At 41.0% G+C, this 25,872-nt stretch overlaps 2 protein-coding genes across 2 annotated transcripts; one reads left to right on the top strand and one right to left on the bottom strand.

The window, feature by feature from the left end:
* Positions 1–827: 827 nt before the first annotated feature.
* psme3 (proteasome activator subunit 3) lies at positions 828–6,966 on the bottom strand. Its single transcript, XM_078279719.1, has 10 exons — positions 6,810–6,966; positions 5,524–5,556; positions 5,374–5,436; positions 4,525–4,629; positions 3,937–3,985; positions 2,862–2,980; positions 2,245–2,381; positions 1,999–2,053; positions 1,314–1,400; positions 828–1,202 (listed from the first exon to the last, which is right to left on the bottom strand). The coding sequence occupies exons 1-10, from the start codon at positions 6,849–6,851 to the stop codon at positions 1,122–1,124; spliced, it is 771 nt and encodes a 256-aa protein (XP_078135845.1). The 5' UTR covers positions 6,852–6,966; the 3' UTR covers positions 828–1,121.
* A 537-nt stretch (positions 6,967–7,503) lies between these two features.
* nbr1a (NBR1 autophagy cargo receptor a) lies at positions 7,504–24,160 on the top strand. Its single transcript, XM_078278711.1, is given in 23 exon segments — positions 7,504–7,719; positions 8,059–8,121; positions 8,507–8,525; positions 8,766–8,788; positions 9,185–9,367; positions 9,747–9,824; positions 9,940–10,163; positions 10,847–10,966; positions 11,235–11,534; positions 11,878–12,037; positions 12,435–12,680; positions 14,965–15,087; positions 15,245–15,320; positions 15,498–15,608; positions 16,302–16,453; positions 16,455–16,482; positions 16,941–17,108; positions 18,479–18,630; positions 19,852–20,318; positions 21,319–21,404; positions 21,809–21,896; positions 22,198–22,297; positions 23,944–24,160. Coding segments are annotated over 23 exon segments (3,258 nt in total). The 5' UTR covers positions 7,504–7,617; the 3' UTR covers positions 24,133–24,160.
* Positions 24,161–25,872: the final 1,712 nt, after the last annotated feature.

The raw sequence follows: 25,872 nt of genomic DNA, 5'->3' as shown, positions 1-25,872 counted from the left end.
TGACTCATAATCTACCATCATTGACAGTCAATAGACTGTAAAAATTCATTTTAATCAAATTTTTTGGAAGTTTAAGAATTTAAACATTTCTATTTTTTCTTCTTTATACACTAAGACAAATGTGCATTTTGGGCAGAACTGCACACTTTACAAAGAACTCAATATAAAAAACAAAACTCAAACCAAATCTGTATATGTTGGCATTTACTTCAGTGTCAGTATTTTAATTGAGTGTAGTGCGCTTGTGTCTTCCCTCCAGTCCAGCTGTGAAGTCTGCTGATGTACTGAATGCCACAGTGCCATCTGCAGGTCAACAGGAAACATCGCTACCCAATGTTTTCCTCAATTCTAATAATAATAATAATAATAATAATAATAATAATAAGTATTCTTACTATATGCCTGAACATAAATCTACAGTATGACTGTGTGCATGAGCCTCTTGATATGTGCATAAAAAACCCCAATAACTTTATCCAATAACCAATATCCAATTTTTTGGAAACACATAAATGCCAAAAAGAATTGTCTTATTAAAAAAAAATTTATTCAACAGAATCAACGCCTCCCTCAACATAAGAGATGCTTTGGTAACTTGTGAATTTTCACTGAAAACGAAAAGGCTTGTGGACCTAAAACCTGTTCATATATGTTACGACTATACTGTGTAATGTATAACATTCGCGGAAGAAAAAAAACAACAGCTTTTTGTGTTGCGTAGATGCAGTTAAGAGTCAAAGTAAAATTCTGTGATGTGAGCATAAAACAAACCACTTTACTCTGAATTCTTTTTAAGAGCTATAAATGAAGCAATTTCACGAAAGATCTGAGGACGAAATGTTTAATTAAAATTAAAAAATACATAGCGGTTTGTGTTGTCTATGAGCTTTCTCCCCATTTTCCCCTCATAGGGGTTAAATCCAGAAACATATTTTTACATTTAAAATAAAAATGTGTGTGCTGTGTCTATCTATTGTTTTTGTACTGTGTTGATTGTACTGGAAGTCCTGTGGCCCAGGGCCGGGCTACTATAGCTCAACAGGCATGGCAGGGAGTTGACGGGGGGGGGGGCGGGGGTGGGGGCGGGGGGGGGGGTGGAGGCTGAGATGGCTGGATGAACATCAGTACAATGCGTCAGTATTACTGCTCCGAGGCCTCTTGATCTTCTCAATGTTCTTCAGGATCATGTCGTGTAACGTTACCTTCACAGGAAAAAGAAAAGACAAAAGACATTATAATCACGTGGAAAATACTTCCATTAACTAAAATAAACCTTAATGGATTGTGATCTGAGAAATATGAAGGTAACTTACGTATTGATTTCGGAGCTCAGAAACTATGATCTTCAGACTGATGTATTCCTTCTCATCAATCTCGGTTACTGTGCGCCGATAGTCCTCCTAATAAAAATACATTCAATCAGTACGTTTACATGCACACCAATGTTCCACTACTATTCCGAATATGACAATAGTCCGAATTTGATACGGGTCATGTAAACAGCATATCCCGGTTGGATATTCTGAAGAAGGCCTTTTTTCAGAATATAGCATTTTCCGATTAAGACATGTGGGATATTCCAGTATTATTCAGGTTTTAGAGGCTTTCTTTGGACATGTATACAGCGCATTCGGAAGGAATGAAAGAGGGACGCTGTGTTTGCACGGTCCAACAAGTCTGCCACCGCTGGTAAACTTTGAAAAAATCCTGTTTTGACCGACTACATGTTAAGGGGAATATTAGTGGAATATTCACTTTCAATAGCCATGTAAACAGCTTACTGGGAATATCGTCTTTTTCGGAATTAGGGCTAAAACTAAAATATGTCTATGTAAAACGTAGTCATTGTCAACTTAAGCCCAAAAGCATCATACGGACTCATTCACTAATCAATAATGATAATGAAAACAGATTAAGAAAATGTTGTGCTCGACTTTCCCTTTTAGATCCACTGTATGCTGTCTACTTTGTGATTCTTCTCAAATAACATTCACTTACCACATGTGGATATTTTGCTATTTTAGAAACCAGCTTTGCCCTTGTGATGTAGTATCTAAAAGTAAAGAAGATGGGTAAACTTGCTGAACAATGCAGAAACAATCTCATTAATAATAATAATAATAATAATAATAATAATAATAATTTACAAATAAGTAAACAAACAGGAAAAATACGTAGCAGCTAAGCAATCTGACGTGGCACAACGTTGATGCCTCATACAAGATGGTTAGGACTTCTACAAACCGTGATATCTGGTCGAGGTAAGATGCTGCCTCTCCTTCAACTGTTCTGAGTTCAGCTACCGTCTCCTCCTGGATTGACACTCCAAAGTTGTTGCCATCCTCTATCCTGGGGATAAGCAGCTGAACCCACATTTTGACCTGCAGAGGAAAAGAAAACTGCTAAGAAAAAAGGAGAATGCCACATCTGGATGCTATCAGTGAAGCAAAGATGTACAGAAGTCACATCAATTGCAGTAACTGTTCGAGAAGGATTGCTCAGCAGAAGGTTTCTTACATCAGTGCCCTACATGCATTTACATGTTGGAGCGTTATACCTCGAAGCTAGAATACGTTGTTAAACAACATGTAAGCACGTCTCTTTCCCCGTGAGAAGTCTCAGAGGATATCGCATGCTGCAGAGTAAGTTTCGAATTATGACAGGCCAGACAACTCAGATTGTTTTCCCTCCCTTTTAACAACAAATCTTCATTAGTCCGACACTTATTTATTTCATATTTCCTGCTTAACAGCTCAGGTAGGGTTACAGTTGCCAATCCCAAAAGTAATATAACTTCACTGAGAGAAACTTCTGATGCAGGAGTAGGGTCCTTGATTGAAGACATTAGAGCTATTACTTACTGTGTTACATTTCTCTATAAGTGTCCTGATCTCTGGTTTGACCTTTTCAATAAGATCAACAAGGCTTCCGTTGCTCTTCATCATCCCACCAGGCATGACAAAGACCTTGGTGCCAGTCACTGGGTGACACAGGAACGAGAGAAAGGAGGGGAACATAACTTGAGCTTCAAACATATATAAAACGGCCCAGGAATGATTGGTCTACAGTGTATAACCATGTGTAAGAAAAAGACTGTATAATGCATTTTAGTTGCACGTTTGTCTTGCAAGAAAAACAAAAGTTGCTCCTCTAATGTGAGCTAATGCACAGTCATGTGACCACTCATATCCAAACATAAGGAGGCTGTAATTCACAGCAGAATAAGATTTAAATCAATATTTTTGAGCGTGAAATTGTGTCCATCTAAGGCCTCCTGCACACTGGCTGCGTGGCGTGAGTGTCAGATACGTGGCGTGTCCGTTTTTATTTCGGCTCCCATGTTAACAGGTTAGAGCCTGCACACTGCCTGCGTGACACACACGTCTCAGGCGCAGCTCGAGCCGCGCCAAAAACGCGTGCATGCTAGAAATAGAACCGGCGCCTATTTTTCACACGACACGCAAGCGTGTTGGAAGCGTTTCCAGTCAACATAGAATACGAAAAGATGTTTATATGTCATTTTGACACAAATACATTTAATAAATGACATTTTGATGTTTGAAAGTCTCTAGGTTTTAACATAAATGCAGATATAAATGTAATTTAGAAAAAGAATGATAATCGATTTTCAAATATTGCAATACAGAACGAAATATCCTGTAGCCTATTTGTCTTTGCTGTTATCAAATCAGTGATAGATAGATAGATAGATATAGTATGTTTAACATTTCATTTTATCAATGGGAAACATACATGTGTACAGACAAGGCTAGCAGCAGCAGCGCTGCGTCAAACACATTTCTGGTGTGCAAAGACAGAAAACGCCACACAGTCGACACGCAATAGAAACGCCACGCAGCCAGTGTGCAGGAGGCCTAACCCAAAAAAAAGTTTCACTTTAAGTCTATATGACCTACTTAATAGTCTTATACTCACCCATGGCCTCATCATCTCCATCCTCGAGCTTTCGCTTTTTGGCATTTTGCTGTGAAACAGATAATCACAGGATCAGGCTACACTCTCACCTCTGCTCTGCACACACACAGTAGTTATGTCAAGGAAAAACTCAGGAGCAGCACAACTAAGTTTTACATACGTGAAGAAGATTGGAGACACCTTGATGAATTACACAGAAGCATTTAATGAACACTCAATTGAGGAAAGAATTTAGGCAGGCAGTACAGTTTAACCACGATGTGTTATCGTGTCGTGCCGTCCCAACTCTCTGAGGTTCCCGTCTTCCTGAAGATGTATTTAAACTCATGCTGGAGGTGTTAAGTTTAGCTGAACCTGCAAGGTAAACAAAGATATTGCAGGCGCCTAAAACACAGATGCTAAAGGCTAGTTCAGCCCATCCCTCTCTCTCTCTGCAAAGTATGCAAAAGTGTGGCAGGCCCACCGACCTCCAAAAGGAGACCGTCCTGAAACAACACATTCCCTTATCATGCAGCTGCCAAGCCTACCTGAATCTACGGAGGCACAACGTTATAACCACAAGTTATTATAAGCATCGAGGAGCCTCACCGCTTCTAGTCCGTCATGCAGGTTTGAGAGCAAAATGGGGTCGGGCACCGTCAGGTTTATCTCCGAGTGTATCTCCTTCAGGTCAGCGATGTTTATGATTGGATCCTGAAAAACAACAATGACACTAGCTGTACTATTTTTCCTTGCCAAATGATGCTCTGTGACTGGACAAGATTAGGGGTTGGGTGATATAACGAAAAGTATACCGTGAGATAGGGGTGCAACGGTGCTAATGTACACCGAATGCAATCACAATTAACAGAAATTATTAGACTTGTTTTGCTTGCGGCACATACTTCAATTCCAAGTTCCCACACAAACATATTAAGTGGCGGACCAGAAGTTTGTTTAGTCTCCGCCTTGCACTTTTGAGCGCTTTACAGACACTTTGCACACATTACGCTTATCCCAGCCAAGCCTATCGTTTTCAAGGTGCAACAGGTGGTATTGTGAGCTAATGAAGCCTCGTGAAATTGCGAACCACTTTGCTGGAAAGCTTCAATGCTCCATAAGGTTTCTCGCCATCACTAGGCAAAACACTCTCACCACAAAATTCACAACATTAACATGATCTTTTCAAGCAGCTGGAATTTTCCCAGTTTTCACGATATTGCAGACGTACTAAACACTTCTCGTCCATGAAACAACTTTTAACCCAAAATGGACGAGAAATACCTCTATCCATTAACAGTTTATCAACTGATTTCTCATAAAGTTTACTTTATCGTGATACATAGTGTATAAAACTACATATACCGTGAGAATCTATATATTGCACACTCCTAACCAAGATGTACACAGATCTTAGACGATGCAGTGTGTGTTTAGTTAAATGAACATGTAACATACCTTTAAGAAGTGATCAAGTTCCAGCAACTTCTTTGGGAAAAAATTTGCAACTAGATCCTCTGCCTGAAAAAAAAAAAAAAAGCAGCTACCTTTTAGTTGCTTGGAAATCAAAAAAAGTTTTGATAGCTGTGTTTGCTACATGATACTTACCTCTGAAGTGATACGTTCCCTGAAAGCATCAACCTGCAAACACATAAGACAAGAGTCCAAATATCAGACCGACTGCAACAGTCCATATGTAAATCCACTTATTTAGCCTGGCTAAACGAGGTTGCAGACATACGTTTAATTAGACTTGAAGTGGGTTTATTTAGCAGTGGTGGAAAGTAACTAAGGACATTTACTCAAGTACTGTACCTAAGTACAAATTCGAGGTACTTGTACTTTACTTTGTACTTCCACTCCACTACATCTCAGAGGGAAATATTTTACTTTTTTACCACTACATTTGTCTGACAGCTTAGTCACTTTTCAGATGACAGTTTTCCATCCTCATCCTGTCCAGTTTGTGATAAACTGAAGGATTCCTTTGTGTTGATGAAATTATCCTCCCTTATAAGCTAAATAAAGTATTTAAAATGCCTCTTGGATAAGTTGGAAAATGCATAATCACAGAGCTGTTTTTCTGACACCATAAAAAATTGACTTTTTAGAGATACGTGGTTCTCACAGGACGGCTACGCTACAAACATATGATGATCTTGTAGAATACGATGCATTGCTGTAGATTAAACTACCCAACAGTATATGGGAGTTAAAATTAGCACAACCTTAAACATCTACAGTATGAAAATACAAAATACACATTAATGCAGCAAGTAAACTTCATATGTAATAGGAAAACACGGAGGGAACATTGTACTGCACAATGAATACTTAAAGTAAATTTTGCTGATACATACTTTAACTTAAGTAAGGTTTTGAATGCAGGACTTTTACTTGTAGTGGAGTATTGTTGTATCAGTACTTTCCCTGAAGTAAATTATCTGAATACCACCACTGTTATTAAGCTACCACCGTGGACTCTATAAATGTAGCTAGTGTGTCAGTATAAATGTTAAAAGCTATAACGTCATGACATGTCTCAGGTATGACAACGGTAGCTTGATGAATTGGCTAACTTGGTAGCTAAGGCCTTTTTTGTGCATGTGCTCTTCCAATAGTAACTTGTATTGATCCTAACAGCGCTGCAACGTTAACTTCCCTTCACACCTACGTGAAGCTTAACGTCACTGTGACACAGCACCTTTTGGGAGGTTTGGCAGGTGTGTTGTAACAGGCGGGAAACAAGCCGGTGTAAGCTAGCCGCTATATTAGCCTGGCCCTTATCATGGCTCTCACATCATGCTACAAAAACGTGGCTAACATGCTAGCAAGCAAATGGCAACAACACGTCGTATAACCTCACCTGGGGTTTCCAAAACACACAACCTTACCTTGGTTTTAATTTCATTGTCCACCTTGAGGAGTGAAGACATCTTATGTGATCAAATAGGCGAAGAGCGATTGTCCCAACAGCATTAAATTCACCTGTAAATGTGTGTGTGTGTGGCTTATTACCTAGCCACACTTTGTGAGCTCAAAGATGACGTCGTTGACACGCGACATCCATGGACAGGAGGAGAAGAAAAAAAAGGTTTTGACCTGAGATATTTGTAGATTTATCTTGGATAATATTACCTGTCATTTTGAACTTTTACTGGAAAAATGTGTTCTTTGTTGTTGTTTTTTTTTGCTATATATGAGAAAGAACATTTTCTTATTAATCTCATAATATTCTTTGCAAAGCTTTACATTCATTAAAGTCAATTTGAAGTAAGACCTCACTTTAATGTGTTCAAGAAATGGTGCTAACATTATATATTAAGGAAATAACTTCGGCATAAAACTATTAAGCTCTTAAAACTGTAAGATTGTGCTCCCTATTCACTTCATTTATTTTCTATTTATTCTTTGCTGACCCATGTCATGTTTTGTGTGACTTTATTTTGTTTAATTTATGTTTTTCTTCTTTTTTGCTTTCATGTGTGTTTTCTTATGTATCTGGTTAAAAACATAAGTAAAGGATCGTTGTTTATTTGAAGAAGAAAAAAAAGGTTTCAACTGCGCCTGCGCGAAAACGTCACCGTATTTTTCTAGACGCAGCTGACGATGTAAACAAGAAAAGACAGTCGAGGGCAACAGGGATCAAATAGGCCGGTGTCACCGCAAATGATAGCCATTATATGCTCATAAACGGCTGACATGGGGCTGCCTGTTACGATTAAAGTCAATTTCCGGGGAAATGTGAAGAGATTTCTGGCTCAGGATTTGGACAAACTGGAGTGGGAGTCCGTTGAAGCCTGGGTAAGCTGCTAGCTGAGTGTGTTGGCTAAACGCTGGCGCAGTTTGGTGAAAAGCAAAGGCCCAGACATGGCCTAGACACGTAAACAATAGACCACCTGAAGGACAGTCGATACTGTTGCGACAAAATGTACATAAGTGCTCATTTTTTTAAGATAGCTTCAATAAATACGCAAGGATTTCCTATAATGCGTTTGTACTGTAGCTAGCTGTACTGTAGAGCTAATTTTCAACGTGCCATTACTGATCTTTCTCAAAACACGGAAGGGAGTTTTTATTTTTATTTAAGAACATAATGTTTGCTGTGAATTTGATAGTCAACTTTTTGAAATTATATTTCAGATCAAAGCGTCTTTTGGGATCAACCACTTTCAAGTCAAATACTTCGATGAGGATAATGAAGAGGTAAGGGAGTGTTTGTAAATGTGTGTGCGTTTTTAGTACATTTACTCTACTAAGTACTGTACTTAAGTACGATTTAGAAGTACTTGTACTTTGATTGAGTATTTCTATTTTATGCTACTTTATACATCTACATTTTGGAAGCCAATATAGTACTTTTACTCCACTACATTTATTTGTAGGGATGAACGATATGGATAATACCGATACCGATAGGATAACCAGATAATTTAACATTTTTGTATTTTAAAAAGAAGTTCATAACCTTTAGTTTATGCACTAACTTCTTCTACCACCTCTGCTTTTTACATTCATTGCAAAAATAATATAATGATGTTTTGGTTGGGTGTAAGTACATTGACTCATTCTGACCTCACTTTTATTTCAGATTTGCATAAACAGTCAAGGTGAGAAAAATACTTTTTTATTTGTTTATCTTAATGTATGTATCTTAATGTATGTATTTGAAATAGAACATTTTAAATAAAAAAAAATGGATAGATTGATGGATGGATAGGAGTAAAAATATATGCAATAGAATAAACAATACAAAAAAAAGTGGAATACTTTTTATTCTACATATCATATGGGCATATTGCAAGTAATTAGTTACTATGCAACTTACTGTTGATTTTTTTTTATTTCAGATGAATATGAAGAAGCAATCAAGGTACTGGGACGCTGCTGGAATTCTTTCGAATAGTGAAGACAGGATTACATTTAACAGCACATAACAGTCAACAAGTTAATTACATTAACACGTCCATGTCATTACAGAAGTGCAGAGAGGATGCAGGATATGAGAAACTTTAGTGGACATTGTAGTGGCAGTAGAACTCAGTCAATGAATGAAGATAGAAAAGAAAATACTTTCTACGCACACAAGAAAATATGACCTCATACATACAATATGTACTCTGTGACTGTACTTACAAATATGTAATTGTTCAAGTGTGGCAGCATTCACATTGTTACAGTTGAACAGAATGCACAGAGGAAAGCAATAGTATTATCTTACATTGTTTTGTGTCAGTTTTGTATGTGTTTGTTTGTATTCCCCAAACAGAGTGCCGAGAAGCAGGGGAACCAGTTGCACATGAACGTGTACAAGATGAAAGGGCAGGCCTGTGGAGGCCCACTGAAGACGGAGGTGAAGGAGCTGAAAGGAGACCTCCGGCCTGCTCCTCCTTATCCATCAAGGGTCAAAACGGTGGATAAAGGCACACAGGTCACCCCAGAGCGAGACGCTGTAAGGAACCAAATGGATTCTCCTCTTCCTCCACTTTCTTCTTCTTATACACTCTCACATGTTCAGTGTTTACAGTGTTTTTGGCATTAATGAGCCACCGTAAATCTACATTCTACTTGGCACAAGTGTCAGCAACTGTTTATCGGCTCTTGTGTTGTAGTTTCTGATGTAATTTGGATGTGGTTGTTGCCTCAAATCAACTTATCTTTAGGTCAGATACCAGTCTTCCATATGTGTTTATCTAGCAATGATTGAAATCTTACAGGATTTGTGGGAGTGAAACAGTCAGTTTGTGTCTAAATATTAAAATCAAGCTCAACTCAAATATGTAAGATCATTGAACTTAGCATATGTGACAACCTGATGTATTTTGTTACAGGTCACAGTAAAGGAAAACAAGGGGAACAAGCCAGAAGATGACCCCCCTCCCATGTGGTTTAGATCGTACATGGAGAAGGTAAAATAATGATTTTTGACTTGTTATGTTTAAGATGCATTATTAATATTGTTGTCTCTGAGCAAAAGGTCATGTTTAGCTTCTACTTACATAAATCAAACTCTTGTTTTCATAGTTTAAAGATGAGGTGGTGAAAGAGGTGGTGGAAAGGATGTGCAATGACTTTTCTGGCCAGTGTTGTACCCACAAATCATCTGATGGGCCCCTTGAGGCCAGTGGAGCTAGTGGCGGCCCCATAGGGCCCAGGCCAGGCCCCTCCACCTCAACTGGATCCCTTGGCTACACCCCGAACTGCAGCAGCTGCAACAAACTCACCTCTGAAGGGGCCTACAAGTGCAGGTAGGCATGGGAAACACTTTAATATAATATCAAGTATTGTGAGGGAAATGGGTAACTAAGTGGCTTATGTAAGATGCAGAATTTGATTTAGCATGGCACACGTTTTTCAAATTCTGAAAATGTTTCTCCTGATGAATCAGTAAGTGACGGCGGTGATGCTTTAAACATGTCACATGCCAGGTAAGTACCACTTACTAGGAATTTGTCTTGGTTGAAGGTGCATACATAAAAACAATAATATAAACCAACAATAAATACAGAAACAAATTAATACATACATACATACAAACAAACAAACAAACAAACAAACAAACAACTAGTTAGCATTAATTGGGTTAGTGCAGAATGTCCAAAAATGTAGAGGGTTGTGCAGAAGTTTAGGATATATAGAATGTGCAGGGAACAGGATATAGGATTAAGGTGTCAGTCAGTGGGGTTCCGGGGCCCCACTGAGGGGAAGAAACTGTTTTTGTGGCATGATGTTTTGGTCCTGATGGACCACAGCCTCGTGCCAGAAGGGGAGGGGCTCAAACAGTTTGTGTCCGGGGTGAAAGTGATCGTGAGCTACAATCTTTCCTGCCCACCTCAGCGTCCTGGAGGCGTACAGTTCCTGGAGAGACGGCACTTTAGACCTTTGTGTCTTTCACTGATATTGATGTTTTTGTTGGCTTGTTCCCTGGCAGTGTGTGCCCGTCCTGCATCCTGTGTGAGATGTGCAGACATAGCCATGACCCCAGCCACAACCTCGTGAGAACCAAGACCCCTCTCTCCATCCCTGAACATGGAATGTCGGGAGAGTTGAGGTAAACCCCCAAGAGCGAGGATCAATCTTCCCACTTCTTGAAACAATAAGACATTGTTACTTGCAACAGTGCTAGCCCTTTTTGCTATCACTTCTTCTGCTTTATTGGAGGAAAACATAAATATGAATAGATGCAAAGCAGGACTGCAAAATGTGTTAGCAGCTAGATTACTGAAAAGAATGCATTATGAGTGTGTATGTGTTTTGTTCTTGGAAAATAAACTCTTGATAGTCAACAAATAGGTGTTCCTGATGACATTTCAAACCAGGTTCCCAAGGCGAGGAGACAGGACAGTGCGCAAGGCCGAGCGACAGCGCCTCAAAGCTGAAAGGAGGCAGCTAAGAGCTGAAGTGAAGGAAATCAAGAAGAAACTGAGACTGGAGAAGAGGGGGCTGCAGTGGAGTGGGCCGTCTACCTCAGGCAGAGTCAACCTGACAAACATGGCCTCCGCCTCCACCCAGGTCCCAGCCCTGCCCCCCCCTGCTGCCTCAGAAACAGCCTCAGGTCCAGCCCCAGCCCAAGGTTCCATCCCTGCCCCGGCCCCTGATCCCCAGGCCTCCAGTCCAGAGTAAGCGCCACCTCGGAAGGGCGTCCGCCAGTGCTGGGTACCTCAAACCCAGCATGGATGCAATAAAGTCTTTTTTTCCGAGAAAAGAAATCAAAATATGCCATCTTTGTAATCTAGTCTGTATGAGTGTATCGCTGGCTGCTCTGGGGTGGTGGAAAATGTTGGAACTACCTCAATGTGAAAACTGCTGCTGCTGCTTCATAGATTTTCTAAGAAAAATTGCTTTTGAGCTGCAAAAAAAAAATCTGGGGTCCTGCTTTTTTTGTTTCGTAGAGAACAAAAGAGATGGGTATTATAAGAAACCAGGGCTATTTTCAACAATGCTCTGTACACTTGAAACTAGGAGTCCCGGGGTCTCGCACACGTCCTTGGTTCCTACTATGGCTGCCTTGTTTCTGGACGAAAATCTGCCGGACGGCACCCGTCTGGAGCCTGATACCAAGTTCATCAAATACTGGAAGATGAGGAACTCGGGCACTATCAGCTGGACCTCAGAGACTAAGGTACCCCTCCCACCCGCCGAGAGGACAGCCCCACTCTCTCTTGTCCCCCTGCTTCACTTCCACTTTGAGTCCCCACTCAGCTCATTGCCTACTTCTTATCCACTAACACCAGCTAAGATTTCTTACCCAGCCTAATACTACTAATGCCTTTTCTGTCTGAGATGTTTATTATTTTAATTCAGTTAAATCTGTTTTATGGTTTAAGTTTTTAAGTCTTTGTCAGTGTGTGTGTGTGTGTGTGCGTGTGTGTGTGTGTGTGTGTGTGTGTGTGTCCCTCCCTCACTCGAGCAAATATTATTTTTCTGCCGTGTGACTTTGGCTGCATGCTCTCGTCTTTGTGCTTTTTCGCATGTGTATTCCTATTTTGTGTTTTGTGTATGTGTGTACGTGCACCCAGCTAGTGTTCATGTGGGGAAACCTCGACCTGGCATCAGAGAAGAGGGAGATGCCGGTCCCCTTGCTGCTGCCCGGACAAGTGGGAGTGGTCAGTGTGGCCTTTGTCGCTCCTGTGATGGAGGGGACGTACACCTCCCACTGGCGGCTGGCGCACTGCGGGTGTCAGTTTGGCCCGCGTGTCTGGTGCAGCATCGTGGTCGACCCCGACGACGGCCACAACACACTCGGGCATCAGAGCAAACGACTGGCAAGTCTGATATCCAATGACACCCTGTACTGCTGCAGCGAGAACATCAGCTGTTGACATGCACACCTAGATTATGGCATTATTTGTGGTACTTGATCAGCGATGGAAAGTAACTAAGTAGATTTACTCATGTACCTGTACTTTACTTGAGTATATCCATTTTATGTTACTTTTACTCCACTACATTTCAAAAGGGAAATAATATATTTTCTTTCTGCACTACATTTATTTGACAGATGTAATTACTAGTTACTTTGCAGAGTAAGTTTTTGCATTACGAAAATGTAGATATAAAATATAGAACAATGTTGAGATTAAACCACAAGTTCCAAACCACTTGGCATGGGACTTACAAAAAGTGTCTGCTTAGGCCCCTTGTCACGTTTCAGATGAGTTGTCAGCCGTTCTACCAAAGAGGGATTTTCTCAGATTGTTTCAACTCTTTAAGGCCCAAAGAGGTAAAATTATCCAATATTTCACAAAAAAAGCAAAGATTAGAGACCTGAAAACTGAACTTTCTCTCCTCTCCCATTAATCATGTCATGACCCCCTCAGATTTATCTGGTGAGCCTTTTAAGGGACCCGACCCTTAGGTTGGGAACCACTGGACAAAACAACCTCACTGTATCTTAAAGTTGTCTCCACCCCAACCAGTTACAACAGTAAAAACACTGCTTACACATACGAACAATCTAATTATGGGACATTATACTGCATAGCCAGTACTTTTAGTATTGATAATACTTATATACTTCTTTGTAAGTAAGATTTTGAATGCAGGACTTTTACTTGTTGCATTGATACTTTTATTTAAGTAAGGCTGCGTTCACATATATTTCAGCAATCGTCAGGCGGTCTGACGAAAACGCAAGTATTTCCATTCATTTTGAATGGGGGTAGTGCGTTTAGGCTGCGGCGGTGGGAGCTGCAGGAGGGAGCTGAAAGCACAGTGGCCTACAGCAAAAAAGTTGTGTCAAAAAGACACATGTAACTTTTGGAGAAAAACAACCCAACGTCACCCTGCAGTGGCCAATCATGTAACCGCCGATCAGACTTGTCAGTCCGTTTTGAGGTGGTGTGGGAGTCCCGTGCAGTAAACATCTCTGCCTCTATCGCTGCCACGAGAAAGTTTTAAAACACTATGGGGGTAAAAAAACGAAACACAAGCACAACTGCCCAGGAGTTGGTGTAACAGTTTACTTTTCCTGCAACAACAAAGCAGAGTTGCTCCGTCTTTCTCTCTTTCGCTGTGAAATGAAGCTGCCTTCAAATGCAGTCGGGAATGTCGAGATCTATAAACAATCTGACGGGAAACAATAATTGTGAAAATATGAAGTAAAAATTAAAGAACACAACAGGACGTCACACAAATGGGCCTTTTAAGTGACACTCCCACCGTCGCAGAACCCTGGGGCGAATCCCCAGACCGCCTGATTTAGTCTGAATGAACCCTAAAGGATCTGAGTACTTCTTCCACCACAAATGCCTTTTCCAGATTTTTTAAAGTAAATTAAATACCTAGATCTAAAATAGGTCAAATTCAAAGTAGGGCTGGGCAAAATATCGATATTATATCAATACCGTGATGTGAGACTGGATATCGTCTCAGATTTTGGATATCGTGATATGACACAAGTGTTATCTGTCCCTGGTTTTAAAGGCTTTAAAACCAGGGACAGATAACACTTGTGTCATATCACGATATTACGATTTTTAGACATAAATGCCAGCACAAATACAAATGATCTGTGATATGTGATGGGTGGAAGTGTTCCACACATATCATAATTTGTATTTGTGTAACTACAGTAAAAGTGATTTAATTTTTTGACCCTACCAGACTGTTCTAGCTTTTTTTTTTTTATTATTTGCCTTTACCCACTTAGTTATTATATGCACATTAATGATGATTATTTATCAAAAAAACACAAACACAAATTGTCAACCCTACAATATCGCTGCAATATCGATATTGAGGTATTTGGTCAAAAATATCGTGATATTTGATTTTGTTTTTTCATATCGCCCAGCTCTAATTCAAAGTTCAACATGAATATGGCAGTATAAAAAATGTATTGCAGTCGGTGTGGTTCCTGGGTAATAAAGGAAACAGTTCATGTGAACAGGTGTGGAGGATTTAAAAAAAAAAACGGATCATCCATAATAATACTGGAATCCTTAAATCCATAGGGATGCTGTTCTTGTGTCTTACTCTTAAAAGGTGGAACTCATCTTTGTATGCACCCTGTAGTGTTACTCATGATGCCATTCTTGTGTGCTTCAGAAGGAGGAGGTGAGGCCAGTGGAGAAGGAGGAGGTTAGGGCCAGGGACAGCAATCCTGGCTTGTTTGTAGACCTGAACCACGAGGACTACTACTTCCCCTCAGTCGACCTCCTCACTGCACAGGTGCACACTCCGAAAGATCTGACATTCAGCGACCTGAAACATGTAGTTTCAGTCAATACTCCTGCTTTGTTCTGTGACAGCACAAACATACTGTAGATTGATCAGTGATCAGCTGAACATCCTTCATACATGCATGTCTTCTGTTTTTTTTTTTCAGGATCTACTGTCATTTGAGTTGCTGGATATAAATATTGTGCAAGAGTTGGAGAAGGTTCCTAACAACACTCCTGTGGGTAAGTAATATATGACGCTTTAAACACTGGAGAAAATGATTTAACCGAAATAGTTTCTTATGCAACGTCCAAAATTGCCTTGGCTTTTGTAGGAAACATAATGGCTTGAATACATTTCTCTAGTTTTCAAGTCTTAAGTGGTTAAACTGTGTTGTGTTTCTCCTACCTAATTTGTAGATTTGACTCCCTGCATATCTCCTCTGCCCCATGATGCACCAGTGTTGGAGAAGGCCATCTTTTCCCAGATGAAAGAAGACGCAGAAGTCACAGGGGTCCGAAAACTTTTTGGTAAGTTTAAACCTAAAACCTCCAGAGTACAGTGTGTGCTTAGTATGAATGTGATGTTGGCTGTTCCTTGACAAGAAGATGCAACTCAAGTGAGAAAAAAAAAAAAATCAGCTGAGGCAAAAAATATTGCGTATCATTTAAGCAGAAACCTCTTTAAGCACATTTATGTAAAGGTAACTCTCACTGGAGATGTTTTTTTGAACTGTTGAGCTAAATTTGAACTGGGAACTCCAACAGATTTGTATTTTGAGGCTAGCGGCTCGAGGCTTCATTAGCCACTGCTAGCATAAGGGCCGTTTTACAGTCGCCGTAGCCGAGCTGGCGCGTGCCAATGTGACGTCAAAATGACGTAGATCTCGTTGGCGCGCCAGGGTTTTGAGTGCGCGACCAGAGGCCACATAATACGACATCACAGATTTTTTTTTAAAGGACAACACCAGAAAAGTGTGAGAGTTTAATTACAGGAGTGCTTGGAGTGGAAGGTAGACACTAGCTTAATAAACACGTGATTGTTCTGTAAAGTACAAAGTAGAGACAATAAAATCTGCAAGTCGGGCAGCCAAGACGCTCCCGGTGTGGTATGCCGGAGGATGGAACAAAACCGGAACCATTGGAGAATCGGAGTATCATATTACACTTCCTGGTTAACTTGCCCAACACTGTCAGTGGATTATTCTTTTAATATATGCCTAGGAGGGAAACTGAGGCAGCAGACGGAGCTGCTGGAGCCTGTGACCCGGGATGAGGACAGGGAGGAGGAGATCAGCGGAGCCCAGTTCCTCTGCGAGACGGTCATCCGCTCCCTCACCTTAGAGGAGGCCCCTGATCACAGACCCCTGCGCAGAGTCCCAGCACAGCAGCCACAAACCACAGGGTGAGGAGCCACCGTGCCTCCCACAATCACACTCATTATTAGTTAGAGCCGCGTACCAGAGTTGACTAATCGATTTGTCTATCGACGGAAAAGTAATGCCAACTATTTTGATAATCAATGAATTAAAAATGGAAGAAAATGCCGTTTTCAACCCCTCAAATATGAAGGCTTCCTGCTTTTCTCTGTTGTATATCATATTAAAGTGAATATATTTTTGGTTTTGGACAAAACAAAGACATTTAAAGTTCTTGCACTTTGAGAATCAATGATTTAATCGGTTGGTCGAGATAATAATCTGCAGGATAATGAAAATAATTAGTCGCAGCCCTACTATTATATACTGTGACCAAAATCAAACAAACCTATGTTAAGAAATACAGTATATTTTTGTGTTTAAAAGTTGCTGTATAATGAGGGACTCTGACTTTGTTTTTGTTTTTTATTCCATTTAGTTTCAGTTGTTTCCCGGGGCACCAGCTTTTGCTTCGAGAGAGCTGTAGAGGCTGACAAGATGGAGACAGTGCAAGAGGGAAATGAGGAGATCTGCGCCATTAGACTTGAGAGTTCAGCTGTGCCTCTCAACACCGGCCTCAACCAGATCACCCAGGAAGAGGAGACAAGGCCAGGTGAGAGGATGACTCCCAGGATTATATCTGTTTGCAATTCGCCATCTCAATTTTCCCCTCATTTATTTTTTTCTGTTGAATACATTGACACGTCTTTAAAGTGGCTATATGTAACTTTCAGTTTGTGTTGATTCTAGCGGCCGCTTTGGACAAAAGCGGTAGTGTTTTTTACCACAACTGCTGTCGTAAAGGTCTTTTCTTTACAGTGCTGTATTGCCTACTGTATTACTGAGTTAGCGTTACCGGGAGATCATATAGTTGCAATGAATATTTTGCATAGTTATTTTATGAATGAAATACACATATTGCATACCTGAGGGCCAATTTGGAGACGTTTTTGAATCATTTACAATCCCGTAATTGTCTCCATCTGTTGAAAGCCCGACCGAGTGTGACTCGGTTTCGCCCGCTGTCTTTCGCTTTCCCTTTTTAGCTTTTAGTTGTTCTTCGTTTCATTTCCTTCTTTCCTGTGATGGTCCTGGCCCAGTATCAGCCGTCACTACAGCACATAACTTCTAAAATAAAATTCAAATACAAATAGGCCTACATAAAGACATCTCCTGCTACCTTGTACCTGCATACTCACTAACGCAGGCTTTTCCGGTGTTCAGCCAAAATGTGTGACCCGTCAGAATGTGTGCTCTGTAGCGCCTACTACCTGCCGTAAATCATTTTGTGACTTTGCGGGGAAATTCAGACCCGGCCAGAGGCATCGATAAAAACTATATAAAACTAGCGATCTTTTCACTAGTTAGTCCTGTTTGCTGTTACAGCTCATTTACAATCATCAGATGGAACACTACACAGTTTCAGAAACATTTAAAAGTTACATATAGTCACTTTAAATAAAAAAAAAAACAATAACAGGACTGCTTGATTTAACTTATCTTAAAGCTAGGGCTGGGTACCGAATCGCCTCTAAACTATCGAGTATCGAAAAATGCCTCGTCATTCATTACCCAATTTTAATACCTAAGGAGTAGATCTCATCAGTGTCAGTGAGCCAGTCAGCATGCATAGTAATGTTTTGGATTGGCTGTCTAACGTTACATGTCGTAGAGACACGCAGGAAAAACTTAACGTTACGCACAGAGACAGAGCTCACGTAGTAGGAGCGAGAAAATAAATGTGTAATGTTAAAATTGGTATCGAACCGGTATCGAAGTCATGGTATTTGTATGGGTACCAGTATTGGGGAATTTTTTAACGATACCCAGCCCTACTTAAAACTAATGTGTTTTCAGTTCCATGTCATGACTGTTGTGGTAATTATACGTTGAGCCTCACCTGCGATTTTTAGATGCTCATTTGTGTGTGTGTGTGTGTGTGTGTGTGTGTGTGTGTGTGTGTGTGTGTGTGTGTGTTTTTAGTTCTGCTGGAACCAGCGAATGAAAACCTGCATATCGGCTCACATCATGATGACGAGGACGAAGAGGTCATGGTCCTGGATGACAGGGAGAACATGAGGGACAGTCAAGACGAGAAAGAGGAGGGTGGAACCAAAGGAGAAGACTGGGAGGAGGTGAGGTTTTTAACCTTTTTGTGCTAACACTTCTGTTTTATAGGACAAAGCGGCTCATAAATGATAAATGATGATTCTCAAAGGGACAAAACCACAACAGTAAATGTACATTCTGGAATAATGAGGTTAGGAGTAGGGCTGGGTTAGACTGGGTAAACCCAGCCCGACCTGCTGGCGATTTGATTTCGCCCTGCAGCTCAGGCTGGAAACCTGTACATCTTTCTATCCTGCTTCCGTTACAAATCTGCGGGGACCAATCACAAACTGGCTTATCCACCTGGCGCGCTATTGGCGGGTTTAACACGATGACGATAGAGAAGTGACAGCAAGCCGCTTTTCGTTTACATTCAACATGGTGGCCACCGAAGCGCAGCAACCCGTTGATGCCGCTGTCGCTGCTGTTTTAAAAGATTTCAAAGGCAAGTTTTCTCTGAAAACGGAACAGAAACTCGCCCTGGAACAGTTCCTACAGAAGAAGGATGTGTTTGCCTTACTACCGACCGGATTTGGTAAAAGCCTAATTTACCAGCCTAATTTACACTCTGGTGGCCAAAAGAATGGAGCTCAGCTGTACGTCTCCCGGATCGTTGGTCTGATTGGTTGAAGGACTATCCAATTGTGTACAGAGTCATTTGAACTATGCCCGTTGATCACGCCTCATGTGCAGTAGAAAACACAGAGCAGACTCCCCAGACTAATGTTCAATCTTAAAAGATTGAGCTTGGTCTGGTGACCGCCAGACTAGGGCTGGGTACCAAATTCAATACAATAGGCACCGACCGAATTGCCTCTGTATTATCAAGTATCGAAAAAATGCCTTGTCATTCAATACCCAATTTCAGTCGCTAAGGAGTAAATGTCATCAGCGTCAGTGAGCCAATAAGCATGCAGCATGCTTCTACCAAGATCTAATAATGTTTGTGATTGGCTGTCTAACGTGGCACACGTCGTAGAGACAGGGCTGACGTAGCTGTAAAATAAAAAATAAAAAGATTTGTACTGTAATGTGTAATACTGTAATTTATTTTTGTTTTATAAAATCGGTATTGGAAAAAATGTATAATCTAGGAGCCGGTATTGAAGTCATGGTATTGGGATTGGTATCTAAAAATAAAATATAAATATTTGAACGATACCCAGCCCTAGTTAGAAGTTGTTAGCGTAGTCGTTCTCATGGATCAAAGTCCATAAATGTCTCCATCTTGTCCTCCTGTGTCTCAGGTCAGCAGCCAGACCTCCTCAGTCTCCTCCTGTGATGATTACATCATTGTGCTCCCGGACTGCTTCGACACCAGCCGGCCTCTGGGCGAGTCCATGTACAGCTCCGCCATGTCGCAGCCTGATGCTGCTGCTGCTGATGATGATGATGATGATGATGATGATGATGATGATGATGTGACCTCAGCCGACCCGGACACACAGCAGGAGGGAGAGGAAGAGGAAGACTCCAACTCTGAGCCAGGCGAGGTGGCACCGCTGAGAGAGAGGCAGGACGAAGCAGAGGTAGTCGACGCGGAGGATTCATCTGTGAACACGTGGCCTCTGGCGGTCCCTCCCACCCACAGCAGTGTGAACCAGATGCTGTGTGCCTCTCAAACCCTGGACGCTGTGACGCTCACCCCTGAAGTAGTGCCACCACCAGTGCTGCCTGACCCCCTGCTACCTCCACCGATGCTCTACTCACCCAGGTCAGATCAGTCAAATGGTCCCCGTGCAGTTCAGAAACCTGCAGCACGCATTAAAACAAACCGTTCCAAATATCTCAACAGTGATATTGTGGATATTTTTTTAACGGGCTGTCAAAATGAATGCGTTAATAACTAATTCAAGCAAATTCCTTCCAATGCCACTCATTTTTCTGACGCGCGATTAACGTGTGGAATCAGGAAGCGATGCAGCAGGAACGTTGTGGATGGCTAGCACAAACGAAGCTCCTTGAGCAGAAATGGATAAAGAAAAGGGTCTTTTGAATGGCAAGTTGCGTTTCTTTTAAAGCCCTTCCACAAGTAATTTGCACGTACTGTCGATGTGAATTTAGTTACCACCAGAGTAGTCGAGTCTGAAATACCTCTGGAGCGTTAAAAGCTTGAAAAACATACCTTTTAAAGTACATTTAGAACAGATATAAAAATGTACCAATTATTTGCAATTAATCGCGAGTTAACTATGGACAATCATGCGATTGGTTAAATATTTTAATCGATTGACAGCCCTAATATTTGTATATATATTTTGTGTATTCAAACTGTATGTCTGATAGATTTTATGTTCTCGTGCTTAGAAATGTGTCCCGTTTCCTGCTAAACTTGTCTGGTATCAATGCACATAGTGAAGTGGGCCAAAAAGTGACAGAGTGAGCATTGGGAAGTGGAAGCCCAGTATAAGAATAAGAGTTGATGTTTTTTGCAAGAGATTATCAGGGTCTTCTTGCAGTGAGAACAGCTTGGAATTGGTTATTGTTTGTATCAGGAGGTGAAGAACAGAATGTAGGAAAAAGACAATATCATCCAAAATATCATGCAATTTCCAACAGTTTTTGCACTGTTGATTGTATCCATTAAATATTCACATTTATAATTAAAATACAAGGGTACCTAGAAATGATCCCAGTCCATTTACATGTGTATCTCCCTGCTACAGCTTGTCTATGGTTTAATTCCTACTACTATTATTTTCTATATGTTTCAGGTCTGAGGCACTGTACCTGGCTGAGGACCCCAGTCCTCCAGCCTGTGACCCATATGAGCCACACCAACCAAGGGTCCACCTAAATGGTGAGTTTTACTTTTTGAATGACTGGACATAAGCACATCACAGTATCATAGTACATACAGGCACTCATGGCACATAAGACGTTTACCATTCATGCATCTGTTTGCTCAGAACACACACACACACACACACACACACACACACACACACACACACACACACACACACTAGTATCAATATACTATAACAGCTTGTTTTTATGGTACTTTGAAGGTTCCACTTCAGTGTTGCCTCACAGAAAGGAAACACATTTTGCCCTTTGTGGGGATACAGGAAGTGAGATCGCACTCAAGCTTTTAGGATCAGTTGATTCTGCAGAATGCTGCGTTCCTCCTCTAATACTGTGTGTGTCTGTGTGTCTGTGTGTGTGTGTGTGTGTGTGTGTGTTTGTTTCCCTTTTCTGCAGTATCATCTGGTTTGTCAAGATCAGCAGGCTCAGCATCCAGTGCCTTTGAGACATATAACCCCAGACCCAGCAACGCTTTGCAGCCGAGGTGCAATTCAGTGTAAAACTAGTTGTTTCCGTTTTATGAAGGAAACTCTTGCTTTAGTTACTCTTTTGTGTTGACTGCGTTTCTCTGTCGTCATCATCTTCTTATATAACAACCTGATCTAATAACTTCTAACAAAGAGTCTGTATTATCACATAAAGCAATGTGATCCACCTCTTAACTTGCATTTTTTGGGGTTTCTAACCTGTGTCCTTTTTGTTTAAAACAAGTCCAACTGGAACACATTGTTCTCTGCAATGCTGTTATGTAACCCAGCATAACCACATCCCTGTCTTTATACAAGGGGCCAAGGAGGCATCACAGAGGGACTTGTCAAGGGCGCCCTTTCTGTGGCAGCGTCTGCTTATAAAGCTCTCTTCACTGGACCAAACTGCTCAATACAGGTACATCACACAGAAACCCTGTCTAAACATCACGCATAGCAACAAATATATTACAGTTATAGTGACAAGATTACGTTTCTAGAAGTGGGTAAGATTTAGAGCCGCAAGGATCATTCAATTAATCGATTAGTTGTCAACTATTAAATTGATCACCAACTTTTTTTAATAACCAATTAATCGGTTTGAGTCATTTATTCATGAAAAAAAAAAAAATATATCAGGTTCCAACTTTTTAAATGTGAATAGTTTGTAGTTTCTTCACTCCTCTATGATAGTGTAAGGTATTTCATTGTGGTACGTCTCAGTTGAAGTGTGGCAGGAGTTCAATCCTGACGTTGTTGAAGGGCCTGTCCCCGCGACGCTCCGACAGTCCAGCGGGTCTCCTTCAAACTTCCACAATGTGTCGTTTCGTCTTCTTTCCTCTTACTACCCTCTCTAACTTTTACTAGAACGTGAAAATGCCCGAGGCACAGCGAGCGGAATCTAATACTCGTGCTGCTATACACTGTAAAAAGTTAAGCTAGCGCAGAGTTAGCAGTGGCTAACGCTAACTGACTGTACTTGACAGACTGCCTAACGATGTAGTAAACTTACGATTGGCCTCAATGGAGAAAATATCCCACCGCTGCCACCAATGTAACCGAGGGTTTATTATATTGCCTAGACTCAGGTTTGACTATAAAATAAAGAAACACAGGCTTCCAATGCCGGAACCAAGACGGCACTGCATGTCTCACTTTATTTAGTCACGCTTTGCCAGACCATCCACACGCTGCGGAGCGGAGGAGGTTCTGGCTACTCCACGCAGCATTCTGGGATGGGAGAAAAACGTGCTCTGGTTTATTGGCATTTCTTTAAACCAATCACAATTGTCAGGGGCGGCGCTAAGCTCCGCACGGAGCCGCTGTCAAATAGTCGTGCGAGAAAAAACTCAGATTGGATAGATAGCTGTCTGGATTTACCCTGCAGAGATTTGAGGAGCGGTTAACCATAGTCCTCAGAAATCCAAAAATACAACACAAAGAAAGCGTAAGGAAACGGACATGCACGCATCCGGCGGAATTTCCTGTGGCACCGGAGGAATCCCGGAAGTGGAATGTCAAGGATATAGACCACTTTATTCACCCCCAACACAGTCAACGGCCAGTCAATACAGCACTTTGTCTACTTCCGTTTTTCCCGTCACAATAAAAGCTCTTATGGTTTACTGTAACTTCCTCTTAACCTTCAACTGAGAGGTAACACAATAAAATACCTTACAATAGTAAACTGAATAGCTTTGAGTTGTGGACAAAACAAGACATTCCAAATTTAAAGCAACACCAAAGATTCTTTTGTACCTTTTAAAATGTTTCAGTGGTTCATCAACTCGTAACAGGGTGAACGGCACTTCTGCATTCACTTTGCGGCCCTCTATCGGCTGTAACCGCACTATGCAAGTTTGCCAGATCGAGTAGTTCGAATGAGAACGGTAATGGACAACTCCGCTTCCAACTTGTAGGGGGACCGAAGAGGAAAAGTGCTTTGGTGTTGCTTTAAAATGGAAAAGACTGAATGACATTTTTCACCATTTTCTAACATTTTATAGACCAAACAAACGACAATGAGAATAATCGTTAGTCTCATCTCTGTTGCTCCCCCTCCAGCGAGGCATCGACCCAGCGACCAGGCAGGACCCTTCCCTGATGGCGATGCTGCTGGAGATGGGCTTCAGAGACCAGCGTCTGAACCAGCGGCTGCTGAGGAAACACGGCTACAGCCTTCTGCACACCGTCAACGAGCTGGTGCAGATAGCCGAAGACGGCCAGAACAAAGCTGTCAACACTAAGCACTGAGAGAAGGGGAATCTGTGGAGTTAAAAAAGGCTACTATAAGAATTGATTTGACTTTTAAACATAATGTAAAGAGAATATTTAGATTATGACCTGCATATATATCACCCTTTCCAGTGTCTAGATTTTGTTTGAATTATGTAAAAAGGAGAAAACCTGTTCATGATTTGGGCAATTAATTGATGTTCCAAAGGGTGGATCGTTTATTTGAACCAAGAGTAACGTTAATAAGACAATAATGAAAAATGAAAGAGGAGCATTTATTTCTCGAACTTGAGAGAAAGGAATGAATGGCTTCTCCTGCCTTTGCCTTTTTGATTTAGCATCTTAACAAATTCAACCATATACACACTTGTGAGTTTTTATGAATAGTGGTTAACCTTTGCCATGCCTTGTTTACCTGGGGCCATAGAGCCTCATGTGTTGGTCAAAGGGAGCTGGGAGTTGTAGTTTAGAAAAGGACAAAAGTGTATTTCAGCTCATCTTTTAGTGTTTGTATGGCTGTTGTAGCTGCTTCCTGGGCACTGAAACATTATTGTCTTTTGCCAGGGCTTGGCTAGATTCTTCTCACAAATAGAGCAATGAAGTAGTAATATTGTTGAATGTCATAAAAGATAGAAATGTTCTGAGGAGCCACTGCAGCTACAGTAGGTGGTGGAGATTGTGGGCGTTGAGGGTCAGCAGTGCAAGTAGTGAGAACAACAAATCTTTAAGACTTTTTTTTCTCAATTATCGTAGTGAAATCTGCCTAAACAATGCAATCTTTTTTCTGTATCAGAGTACTGTTATTTTAGACGTTGACATGTGGAATGTATACAAAAACTGTCCGAACGGATCACTGTTCAGACTCGGATGTTTTCTACTGCTTTTTAGGAGACACCTGCATGACAGGTAGACGCTTTAGAGATGCACCGTGTTCTCGTGGTCTTAGCACAGTCACAGTAGAAAATGTCTGCTTTGCATCATGGTTCAACGACCCCTTGCCTGCATCTTTACGTGTCCTCATTCAACTGTCATTTAGCTCTAATCCAAACTGAGATGTCTCTAACAACACATTCCTCACTGTCATAGTGGAACCAAGTATATTTTATTTCATTACATTGCCTTCATGAAACATGATTATTACTTTCCTGAAATTTACATGTGGTGATTTGACATTTGTGGTGTGTGCAGATGTCTTTTAATGTCTATTTTGTGTGCGTGTGCGTGTGGTTGAGGATTTTTTTTTAACCACGTTCTTTCGTTGATTGTTCATGTTTTCATGCTCGAGAGAGAGAATAATTCTTAATATATCTATGCTTGTCAAATCGTTCCTCAGTCACAGAGTGTATACATTAAATCCCCTCTACTGTCAATCCGCCAATAAACTATTTGCACATCTCTCTTGTCTCTTCTGTTAATGAAAAATGTCTAAATGTAGGTCATGCCACATTCCACGCTCTGTATGTCTTTACAGTTTGTAATAAACTGGATAGTGTCACAAGTACAGAGGTTGCATACATTATAGTACTGATTATACAGCATTATTGACAGAATGAGGTTGGGTTTAACATCTTTTAAAATCCGTTGTGTATGTCAAAGCTGCTATACTGAGCAGGTAACTGTCCCAGGGACCCAGACCTTCAGGGACTTAGTACTCAGATCCTTTACTTGTAAAGTAAATGTAGAAACACCACAGTCTAAAAATACTTGATTAAAAGTAAAAGTCCTCAACTCAAAATGTTATTTTTTTATTTGTATACT

Source organism: Sander vitreus, chromosome 21, assembly GCF_031162955.1.
Source record: "Sander vitreus isolate 19-12246 chromosome 21, sanVit1, whole genome shotgun sequence".
Taxonomy (NCBI): domain Eukaryota; kingdom Metazoa; phylum Chordata; class Actinopteri; order Perciformes; family Percidae; genus Sander; species Sander vitreus.
The sequence above is the reverse complement of the archived record's forward strand: the minus strand, read 5'-3'. Positions and strand labels throughout refer to the sequence as shown.